Here is a 12,223-nt window from a genome sequence, read left to right on the forward strand (position 1 = left end):
TGTGGTGCAGCAGAGGCTCATCTAAAAGTTGCAGGACTGCGGCCCTCGAGGACTGGAGTTTGAGACCCCTGACCTACAATGTCTGGTGACCTGAAAGGACACAGCACATGAAAATGCAAACTCCAAACAGAAAGCTGAAACAAGATTCAAATCCAGGATAAACTCTTAATTTCTCCACATTTCTTAGAATCATGTCAGAACAAAAAGTAAAACCAACCAATGCTTGCCATCAATAAAGAGGGCTTTTTTTGAAAATCTACAACACATCAAGAATATCTCAGCTTCCATCTCTGTCCTCTATCACTATTAGCAGCATTGCTCCTACACACAGAGAGAGAGGCGTGTGGTGTTGATCACATACTGAGTTTGCTGATTTGCCAAATAGGCCGCCGTTCTTGGCTTCCAAACAAGCTCCAGCCCCCCCACTGAGTCATCCTCCTGATTCACTTTGTGAGAGGTTTTCCTGTTTGTGCGCGTCGTGTCTTGGTTCTCTTCCCATCAGCAGATGGAGTACTTCACAGAACTTATAAATAACTGTTTTAGGACACAACCAGACCCAAATGGTCCCCTTATATGTGGTCCAGCTTGAAAAACAAGAGCTGTGCTTTTCGCTAAAAAATGTTTGCACTTTGTCGCAACTCAATCAAATCAAACTGGAGGCGGTATTCATGAGCCCATGGGGCATGTGGGTGTTTTAATGCCCTCATTTTCATGCAGTTTTTCTCAAATTTTGCATGTCTTTGTGCCACCAATCTCAATGAGCAGTAAAACCAATGTGAGTACATATGAACAAACAATAATTTATATGGAACACCAAGAGGGCCAAAAAGACTTGAAATTTCATGCATATTTCATACACAAAAGTACGCTGTTAAGCTGTTAAGATAAGAAATGCCCTTATCTTCATTTCTCTTTGCATCCTTACTGTGTTTACTGTAGCTCCTGTGTTCCTTTGAACTTTGGAGATTATTAACTTATACAAGCGCATAACACGTTTGTGTTGCTTTATGAGTTTATCAAATCCCATTTCCTGTTTGAACTTTGGGCTACGGCACCTTTCAGCTGAAGAGTCCCTCTGGTTCACTTTCTGAGCAAACAAAATGAAAGAGCACCTGCTGAAAATACTGGTTATAGGAGACGGAAACGTTGGCAAGTCTTCATTTGTGCATCGCTACGTCAATGGACAGTTCAACAGAACATACAAAATGACTGTAGGAGGTATGCAACCTGGTTTTAACAATTATAGTTTTTTAGGCTCTTTATCTGGGCTGACTTGTGTGTTTAATGCTTAATATGGAAAATGTAACTTCTGAATCATTTGAATGTCAGATCTATGACTACTTACAAAGTAAGCAGTCAAGACTTTGTTGAGTCTTCAGTCTTGGAAAGGAGACTTCAACTATTTGTCAAATACGGATGTTTCACAAAGACAGATTTAGTTCTGATATTCTTTTTTCAAAGATTGTGTGTTGCTAGTTGCTTGTACTCAGTGTCTAAGCAAGGAAAATGGCAGAGAGAGTCAAAAATTAAAGCTCTTGATAGTTCTTCTATTTTTCCACAGTCATGAAATATGGATCTTCATCAAAAGAACAAGATTCTGAATAAAAGCAGAACAATTAAGCCTAGGTTAGGAACAGAGCCATTGTTCCTCCATTTCAAAATGTGTCTGTTAAGGTGTTTTTAAAGGTTTGGAGCATCGGTTTCCAATCACATCTTGATAGGAGAAAACTCAGGAAAGACCCAGAATTTATCAGACAAACCATTCAAACTTTCTGGACTACAGAAAAAGATTATAGCAACTGAAAAAATCAGACTTTGTTTCCTCAGAATTATGACTTCAATCTTTTGAGATCAAAAGTCAGAATTCTGATATAAAAGTTAAAATTTTGAGAGAGAAAAAACAGAATTCTGAAATAAAATTCTGATTTTTTTTTTTTTAATCTTATGAGATCAAAAGTCAGAATTCTTTATTCATTTTATTTATTTTTTTATTTTTTCCAGTGGCCCCAGTCCTCTTCCATTCGCTCTCGCTCATGTTGAGCTCTTCAGAATTAGAGAAGAGCAGAATAATTTAATTTAATTTCCTTTTGGGATTAATTATGTATTTCTGAATTGAATGTTAATATGCGGGTAAATATAAACATAATAAATATGTTTATGGTGCTTTATGAATCTGAGTTGTTCTCAAACTGTGTTCCTAAAACGAGTTTTGTTTACTTCTGTAGTGGATTTCTCTGTTAAGATGCTGCACTGGTCTGACAAAGAAAAGGTCAGAGTTCAACTTTGGGATATTGCAGGTATGAAACATTAGTTTAAAGTGAACTACAGGTCTACGCATACGCATATGTTGATCACTGAAATGTGCATGAATGTTGTCTGCCCTTCCAGGCCAGGAGCGTTTCATCTCCATGACCAGGATTTATTATAAAGGAGCGGTGGGCTGCGTTGTGATGTTTGATGTCACAGACTCATCAAGCTTCCTCAAGTGTCACCAGTGGAAACAGGACCTGGACAACAAGGCCATGCTGCCCAACGGAAGCTCCATCCCATGCATCCTGCTGGCGAACAAGGTGAGTCGGTTTATTTAGCCAATACATGATGCACTAGGAGAGCTTAGCGCTGCCGAGTTACCATCGTCCTCATCTTTTTATAAAAAGCCACATGAGAAATTTGAGATGGTGCACATGTAACTGTGTTTTCACACCTCGATTTGACTAGGGATCAAAATTCCCACATTTGTTACATTTTCAGCTCATGCAACTCGCTTTAATGCTGTACAGTGTCAATGATCCGAACTAATTGAAAAACTTATTCACCTCCTCACCTGTGGGGGCGCTGCACCAAGAATCACTGAAGGAAATAACATGAAGACCAGTGCAAACTTCCTTCTCCACAAAATGTAAACAGAAATGGAGTATCGTTAAATTTTAGCGATGGTACACAAGCTATTTCTCTCTGTAGTGCAAGACTCACGCATTTCTTTTGGCTGTTTCGGCCCAGAATGCCTTGCGCTGTGGTTAACTTCCTGCGCTGGGAGCGGTTTCCGGTCCACTTCCATCCCTGCATTGGTTCACTAACACCGAACCGAGGTCGAGGTGTTAGGCAGGCCAGAGTTAGCCTAGTTCCAAATCCCAACATTAAATACTGTAGCTGTTACTCCTCTGGATGCAGTTGTCTTGACAGCAGCTACAGTAGCAGTCCCTCAGACCCAAGAAAACAGAGAGTTCGACGGATGCAGTAGATTTGAATTTACTTCTTTCGAAACCAAGTTTGTTGAATAGCACTGAATACACCGTGAAAACTAAAAGAAAAGAAAATACATTTGCTTAAGTGCCTTTATTTGACACAAAACATGAATACATTACATAAAAACGCTAACTTCACAAACTAATGCAGTACTAAACATGTACCTCGCTCCGCTGCCCAAGGGCTGCAAAGTTTATGGTGGTAAAGTCCGTGTAGTGCTGCCTTTAGCCTTTAGCCTTTAGCCTTCTCTGAAAAATGTGCGCTACAGTCCAGAGTCAATAAAGATGAAGAATATCCTCCTCTTCCTCTTGTCCGTGGGATATTTCAGCCCAAAGTTCTGGCTGACAGGAAACTAGCAACACTTCCTCTTATTTTTCGCTTTAAATCAAGGTACTAACTCAAAGTGAACCAAACTACAGCGCCCCTAGTGGGTACTATGGGTAACAACCTACAAACAGCATAAATAATGGAATGGGCATTTACCAGTAAATTAGTTGCAGAAGATTAGATACGAAGGACAGGAAAGAAAAATAAATTATTACAATAAGCAAAAGTGCAGGAATGGAACATACAGTTGAAGCCAGATGTTTACAGTCATTCTATGAAAATATGCATGACTGTTTTCTCAGTGTTTGGTATTAAATCAGGTTGCAAGTTTCCTGTTTGGGTAATTCAAGATCCACCCATCTGTTTTCTATACCTGCTTATAATGGGAGGTGGTGACTATGTGACAGGATATTTATGTTTTTTAAAAGAAGAAAGTTCAACAGTACTGATCTGCAGGAGCGTTCTGTATTTTCCTAAATGTCTTTTTTCCCTCCTGCTCTCTCTGCTCCCCCACAGAGCGACCTGTCTCATTGGGCCGTCCCAGCAGACCGCATTGAGACGTTCTGCAAGGCCAATGGCTTCTTCACATGGATGGCAACTTCAGTCAAAGACAACAAGAACATCGACGAGGCAATGAGGTAACATAGCATGTCCAGAGCTTACCTGGTACAACATGGCAACTACCAGGACTACATTTAAATCCCATCAATCTGATGTGGGGCACCATGTTTGAGGATTAAGATGCTAATCCATGGAACTACATGTAAAATGTTCACCTTGAATCATAAAAATAGGATTTGTTTTCCTTCCTTTGTCCCCTTACTAATGTAAGCAACAACAGCAGGTATGAGGTGTTTTAAATCCAGTATATTCCAGTTCATTCACAAAATGATCTCCAATACTTCACATGACTAACCGATCTACTGGGTTCTTTTTTACCTTCTTTGTCCGTCCATCTTTGTTTATTTCCAACCTTGCTCCCTTTCTTTCCCTCTTCCTTTATTTTCTTTTATTCTTTGTGTCCTTCTATTCTTCCTTCCCTCCTTGTTTTCTTCCAACCTTGTTTCCTTCCTGTCTTCCTTTATTTTCTTTTATTCTTTGTGACCTTCCATCCCTCCCTCTTTGTTTCCTTCCTGTCTTGTGCCCTTTCATCCTCCCATCCTTCCTTTTCGCCTTGTTCACTTCCAACATTGTTTCCTTCCCTCCTGTCTTCCTTTATTTTTTCTTTGTGTCCTTCCTTCCTTCCTTGTTTTCTTTCTTGGTTATTTTCTGTCTTCTTTTATCTTTTTTATTTGTATCCTGCTCGTTTCTCTTCCCGTCGTTGTTTTGCGTCTCTGCTGTGTTTCAGGAGTCTGGTGAAGGAGATTCTGTCCATTCAGTCCAGTTTGGATCCGCCGCTGCCCAAAACCGAAGACAGTGTTGACCCAGAGCAGGAGTCACAGATCAGCAACGGTGCAGGGCAGAGTTGCTGCTGAGGCAATAAGGGTAGTTGTGAATCCCTTTTGTAATTCAGAGCACTTAATATTGATGCGCTATATTTATTTTTTAAGTGTAGATTGTCCTTGGAGGCATGCGTAGGTCACAAATTACCTGCCAAATATTCACTGTATGCATCAACTCTGCAGCTGAGATGTTTTTAAGTGTATTTGGAAACTGCACTCTACAAAAACTCACACCCAAAAAATAATCATAAAAAATACATTTTCACTTGTAACATTGCATTTAACTAAAAAAGATGAGGGAATAAAACTTGACTTTGGTCAAAGTTTGGTAACACTCAATTAAAGTAAAACTAATGTTGAATTTAATTGACTTAACTTTTTTTAAGTACGGTCATCTTGTCAAATTGAAGTCATTGTAGTTTGTACCACCATTGTAATTGGGTGTTTTTAATGTGTCCTGTTCAACAATGAATGTTTTCTCTGTTATAAATTATCCCTCTATGGCATGACTTTTTATTTTTGTGGGGAAGAATTATTTTCCTGCATTCTTTGGGAGCTTGGTGGTCCCTAATTACATGTCAATCATAAAATCGGACTCTGACACCTCCTGGAACCAGATTTGGGTTTGTTGCCTCAGGGTAACATTGGTCTAGAACACCAAGATTGTCTACACTGATTATGAGAAATGAAATACAAATCAAACAAAAACTATATTCATAAAAAAACTTTTTTTTGGACAAAAATATGTCAAAAATCATGCCCCCCAAAAAATAAAATAAAGGAGCAATGTGAGGTACAGCTATGTGGTTTGTTGCCTGAGGGCAACGCCATGCCATAGAGGGTTAAAATAATCATATTTTCAGGTTATCACGGACCAAACAGCAGAAGCAAAAGGAGGAGAGGAAGAGGCTGTGAATAGATTTCGTTGGAAAGGCCTGTAGATGTGGATGAGCTGCAGATGAGAAGTGCTTCTCCTCCGACACGCTGATTCATTCAGACGCATGACGTCTGCCCGCTAAAACCAGGCGTGTGTGTGGATCCACTCTGCTTGCCAGTAAAGCAAATAGTATGAATAGTAATGAGTGTTGCTGGGTGTTTGAGAGTGTGTATCACACAGGCACATGGATATGCATGTGCCTCAGAGAAGCGTGACGTGCAATACTGGATTTTTATTTTTTTATTTTGCAGAGAAAGTGTTCATGCATATTACGCAGAGGAAAAAAGAGGATTTTATAAATTTTATTAAGATTAGAACCCCTTAGAAGTAAAAAAAAAAATCTGAATGGTGCACATATTTACTGATTACTATATTTATTGTAATCAGTGCCAAAGATAAATTTCAGGTCACACTGAAATGAACCAAATCAGTTTTAACTCTGACTTGAACGCCTCACGGTTCTCCAGACAGACATGAAAGTTAAATCTTCACATTTTAATCTTATCATATTATATTATCTCTCTATCTATTGACCAACATATTTGGTGTATATTAATCATTTTGATGATGGCACTCGACAAAATATAGTTTTCATAGCTGTTTTTATTTTTGTGTTATTATACTGTGAAGCATTTTGAACTACTTTGCTGCTGAAATGTGCATTGCAAATAAACGTGATTGATTAACTGATTGAATGAGGAACAGCTCAGACTGAATGTTAATGGGCAGAAACTGCAGACAGTCTTATAAAAGCTGAGATTGTCATGTGACTGGCAGCTTCCAATTTTACAGACTTGGAAAATATGAACTACTTTACATCATCCATCCCACACCTGATTGATCCATCCAGTGTTGACAGGAAAAAAAATGGAAAATTATAAGTTTTTGCTTTAGGTTGATATAGTTTTGTATTAAAAAATGATCAACAGCCGGATGTTACGACTGGTGGAAAAGACAAAAACGACAGGAATTGTAGGAGGATGGCGCAGCATATTTTTTATTGCTTTATTGCATTAACAAGTTTATTATAACGGGATTTTAATTGTTTCTTATTTAATGGAAACTCATTCAACTTTAGAGCAATATCAAGTTTAGTGTTCCACACATTTTTAATGGAAATGCAGTTAATGGTTGATAAAATTTGGAATAAAATTTTTATATTTGCTCTTCAGAGGCAAATATATAGAGAGAATATAAACTTAAATGTATTTATTTGCACAACAGATATCTTCTCAAGGCACTTTTTATTTATTTATTTAACAGACAAAAGTAAAATCAAGTAAGAAGAAAAATAAAATAAAAGTTAAAACAAGTTATTATGCCCAAGGGACATGCAATTTTATATTACCTGTTCGAAAAGGAGCAGGTAGAAGACACAAGATCTTATAATGTCCTGCCCCTTTCGTACTCGTCACTGACTGTCCTATTCTGAGGCATTGACATGTTCACTGGTGATCCAGGAAACTCCAGGTAATCCATGGAGTTTTGTTTTCATTTGAGAAATCCTGAGGATGATTCCATAAAAAAACTGTAATAAAAATATTTTTGGGTCATTTTAAGTCAAATTGTTTGGTATTAAAGAGTTTGTCTTGACTTATTAACATTAGTTTAACATTGGATTTGAAGGATAAATGAATGTAATCCTGAAAACCATTGGTTGTGACGCTGGTTGGCGAATTCTATTAGCACAGCGGGTGGAAGAAAATATTAGATGCAGCAACATATGAGGGCATTCCTGGAAAAGAATTTGTTGAGCTCAAGGCGCTGACATCAGCACGCTGCATGACCCTGAGACAAGACGTCAGCACTGCAGGAACACCTTCAGAGTGGGAGGCCGCTCTCCGTCTCCAACCAATGACCCACCAGGAGAAACACAACAAAACCGCCAACTGAACCAGAGTTCATGACAGGCACATACACAAACACACGGCTGAGATTTCTGATTAAAAAAGATGGTAAATAAAGTTCTATTTTCTTTTTTCCTGTTTTCTTCTTCTGTGGTACACATGCTGATTTATTATCTCTCTTCCTGTGTCAGTATCGCAGCTGATATGCTGTATCATATTTTGGTGAATATTCACGCAGTTTGACGGGGATGCGCACATTAGATGACGCCATATCTGATGACAGTGCCGTAAGCAGCGACTGTTTGTGTTAGCGCTCCTCACCAGACCATCTGCTGACTGGCAGAAACAGAAAGCAAAAACAAAGAGGAAAAAGAACTGGACCGGGTCCAGCAGACAGAAATAAACTGGCCAGGCTGCCCTACGTTCACTTCAGAAGCTAATTAAAACGGCCTTATTAGGCTTTTACTGCAATGTACCAACAAAAGAACATGTCATATAATTTCTATTTGTACTTATTATTATTTTTAGAAGCCAGTTTTAGGTAGTTTTCCAATCATTTGTGCATGTGGAATGTATAATGAGATTTGTGGGCAAGACCATAAAAAATATGGAAAAGAAGAAGTTGTGAACAGCAAAACCCCCCTACATATCTCACTGTCAATAAGTTTCTATCATTTCATTATCATTTTTCATTTAAATCAAAATCTACTAAAAATGTTAGGCGCAACTCAGTGATCAACTTTTCCAAGCTTTCTTGTTTCCTTCAAATCGAGCCCAAAATATTGAGCAATCTGGAAGTTTTTTTAACAAGGAAAACCCATTTGAGGTTTTGGATCTATGACCCAGTTTTTGTTTAATTAGAATGGCTTGCGCTTAGTTTGTAAGTGGATAAAACACAAATCACAAAATTTTGGATCTATATGTTTTTAAAGATAAAATTATTTTGGCCCTCTTGACAAAAGGTTTGGACATCCCTGTTAGAGTTAGAACAATTTTGGGAAATTGTTCTAACACATCTTGTTTTTCCTGTCTTTTAATGATATTTGCTAAATGACAAAATAATAAGTTTTAGTTATAGTTTATATTACTTCATTTATTTTTGATTTATCTTTTTTTCCAATATAACGAAGGTCACGATGACCAAATACTTTATTGTAGTTTCATTAGAGTCTTGACTCCCATGTGGAAGTCCAGATTTTAGTCTGCCTTTTAATATCATCTTTGGAGTGATGGCTTCTTCGCCTCTCAGTGGCCTTTCAGTCCATGTTCCCTACAAAAATAACTCTCTTACCCACTTCAGGAAAGTGTCTCCACAAAGTTTTCATTTTATTTTTGTTATCAACTGCAAAGAAAAAAATTAAATGCAGTTTGTTTTTTTCACAGAACCTAAAAAATATTCTAATTGGTATTATTACTACTAATATAGTAGGGATGTCACCGTTATACTTCCACCACTATTGCGCCCACTAAGTTTGGTTATTTAGACCAATTAACCTTTGTATTTCACACTGCATTATCATTACTGTTATTATTTATCTATATTTTTATTATTATTGGTTACTGTTATTATGTGTTTTGTAAATATTGCGCATCTCTATTTTCAAAGGTATTGTAAGCCTCATCACAGAATCTCCACGTAAATCTAATTTTTTTTTGATCAACATACACTGTAATTCGGCACCCATAGTATTAAGAAGCGTTTTCTGCTAAATACACTTAAGTAAATAAATTGAGTAAAATGTACGGTACATATATTTTTATATTATTAGAGTTCTCTGGAATATTTTGTCTTTCGGTGTCAGTCCATACACTAAGATAAGATAAGATAAGATAAGATAAATCTTTATTGTCACAAGAACAACGATCTACACTATAGATATATTTACATGAATATCCACCTGCTTTGTTTATTTATTTATTTGCCACTAAGATTCTTAATTAAACGAGTCAACCATTCACAACTACAGTGTGAAGGAACTTCCGCAATTCCATGCCTCCTAAACGTGACCGACATCACACACGTGACAACATACCGACCAATGGGGTTGTCCGCCTCGGAAACAGGTCTGAGTTCACGTTCGGTGTTGCCTTTATTGACATGGGAATTATTAGATGTTTTAAATGAGGCGCAGATATTAATGCTCAACAAACAAAAAAACAGACGGTCAGATGGACAGACAAAAAAGATTTTGCTCAATTAGTATTCATGATAGTGTTTCTTCATATTTGTTCTGAAAATAACAGCTTTAACCGACAAAATAATGACATGTTTTACAAAGTTGCTTAACATCTAAAAGCTAAAGTATGTACACAAAGTTGATTATTCAATATTGAATGAATAAGATTTCGTATTTGTTCTTATTTTCTATAGCTTATTCTTAAACATGGTGTGTTGAGTGGACAGGATTAGAAAAAACGTTTGTTTACGTGAAAACCCTTGGACAGTGAATGCGACATAAAGCCGGCGTATATATAGCTCCGAACATGCGCAGTAGCTTCATCTGTTATGAAACACGTTACAGTAGTAGGGCACTGGAGGAGCACCGAGGGATTCTCAGGCAGAGGCTGCTGGCACGTACCCGGTACCCATCGCGGATCCGTACTCCTCCAGGACCGAAGAAATGCTTCTTTCTCTGGGCTTGACATAAACACCACTCCCGGTAAGCCAGCACAAGCTTTATTCGCGCCTTGTGTGTTTAATTTCAATCTAAAGTGGTAGAAACAGCGCCGCGCAGGTTACATAAACTCCGCTCCGGTGACCCCGTTTTGGTATTTCCTAGCAGACAAGTAAACTTCCTCCTGCTTAAATTTACATCTGTCTTCAACTACTTGAGGCCAAAATGAGAAATTAAGAATTTGTATATGCTTAACATTATATAAATATAAATTTTTGAGTTCATATGAGGTGTTGTGCAGCACCATTCAGACAGACGACGTGACCTAATTTCCATCTGGAGAAGTCGCGGTCGCTGACCTAATACTTTAGAAAGAAAGCGTCTGTTTTTATTAACATAACTCAGCTTTTTGACTTTTATAGGATTTATCAGAAGATAATAACCATTTAAATTAATTCTAACCAAACTAATATACTTTATAAGGTATTAATGCAATACCTTTTGATATAAATAATCCCTAATATATATTGCAAAATTAGATTTTCAATTATTGTTGAATAGATAATGAAATATGAATATTTAAAAAAAATTACTTACCCAGCACCTTTTTATCAGCGTCCTGTTTCCAGTATAAAAAACAGTAAATAGTTATGCATAAACAAAATGTTTCTTTTTTTAACAACTTTGATAATAGTGTTGTTTCACTTATTAATTTGCATGATATTTTCAGTCATTCTTGTGTTAATATTATCTGTTAAGGTTTATTAAATTTAGTTAAGTGTTTGCTGTTAAGGTGCTCCATTGTCTTATTTTAAATTGTAACATAATTGATTAAATTGCACATATTTCATTGAATCTGTATTCATCTAAACTGTATTGGAGTAATATGGATTGAAAAGAACAAAGTTGCATTTAATTAGATTTGAATCTGAATCTAATTGTGTTGCACTGAAATAAATTGGACGAAATTGGATGTGAACTGGTTATATTACATTGAACTGTGTCCAAAATAAATCTGATTGGATATATTTTGAGTGTGAAACTATGATTTATTATTGGATTTTGGCCGCATTAGACTGATTTGGAATAAGCTGGATTGATGGATTAGATCTGTATATGAATGTGTCTGTGTTGTATTGAATTCAGTGGAGTTGGTGTGAGGAGAACAAGTTGATTTAAAGTGAATTTAATTTAATTCTCATCCATTTTACGGCTGCTTTCTCTCATGAAGTGTCTTGGGATTTCTTTTTTTGTCAGAAATGTGATTAATTTGGAGCGAATTGAGTTGATGCCGTTAGGATTCCTGTGAAATGCAGCCACCTGTTGCCACCGCCTGGCTGTGTGGATCCTCACAGAACACTCTTTAACACTCATCCTCCATGTTAACATACTAACGCATCAATCCTCCATCACTTACTCACTGGAAATGACTGAATGTGTGATAGAAGGAAAGTTAAAACATGCTTATGAGTTATGATTGTTGGTGTATGAATAATAAGTGAAAAGGTGAGCCCATGGTTTCATTAGTGACAAACCATGAAGCAAGATGTCAGTTTTTACATAAAAAAAGATTATTAATTAATTATTGGATTAAACGCATTAAGCATAGAGTGTGTGAACTAGTTTAAACACCAAATACACCTTAACATGCCTTAAAACGTACACTGGAAACCATCTTAGCACACAAGCTAACATGTATGGTTGTCCATATCGGCTCGGGTTACAACCAATCAGGGACAAGAAAAATTAATGAGGCTCCTGGTGATTGGTCACCTAATTTAGACACAGGACAAACAACCATGCAGCCTT

The 12,223-nt window shown here is 37.1% G+C and overlaps 2 protein-coding genes and 1 long non-coding RNA gene across 5 annotated transcripts in view; 2 read left to right on the top strand and 1 right to left on the bottom strand.

The window, feature by feature from the left end:
- Window position 1: 1 nt before the first annotated feature.
- rab29 (RAB29, member RAS oncogene family) lies at window positions 2-7,871 on the top strand. The gene is made up of 6 exons (XM_014469813.2): window positions 2-1,218; window positions 2,226-2,297; window positions 2,389-2,570; window positions 4,090-4,211; window positions 4,922-5,058; window positions 5,879-7,871. The coding sequence occupies exons 1-5, from the start codon at window positions 1,101-1,103 to the stop codon at window positions 5,046-5,048; spliced, it is 621 nt and encodes a 206-aa protein (XP_014325299.1). The 5' UTR covers window positions 2-1,100; the 3' UTR covers window positions 5,049-5,058; window positions 5,879-7,871.
- On the bottom strand, window positions 2,497-3,504 carry LOC111609485. Of its 2 annotated transcripts, XR_002753158.1 has the most exons (4): window positions 3,411-3,504; window positions 2,974-3,301; window positions 2,825-2,885; window positions 2,497-2,558 (listed from the first exon to the last, which is right to left on the bottom strand). It is a non-coding gene; the product is annotated as an uncharacterized LOC111609485 (long non-coding RNA). The 2 variants fall into 2 exon arrangements; XR_002753151.1 differs by having other exon boundaries at window positions 2,825-3,301.
- A 2,442-nt stretch (window positions 7,872-10,313) lies between the features above and the next one.
- Window positions 10,314-12,223, top strand: part of LOC102226488 (cryptochrome-1-like) — a 32,819-nt gene continuing 30,909 nt past the window's right edge. For both annotated transcript variants that reach the window (XM_023324777.1, XM_005801889.3), the window contains exon 1: window positions 10,314-10,459. The gene's annotated coding sequence lies outside the window, so the exon portion shown is untranslated. The remainder of the gene's footprint in view (window positions 10,460-12,223) is intronic.

Source organism: Xiphophorus maculatus, chromosome 1 (assembly GCF_002775205.1).
Source record: "Xiphophorus maculatus strain JP 163 A chromosome 1, X_maculatus-5.0-male, whole genome shotgun sequence".
NCBI lineage: Eukaryota > Metazoa > Chordata > Actinopteri > Cyprinodontiformes > Poeciliidae > Xiphophorus > Xiphophorus maculatus.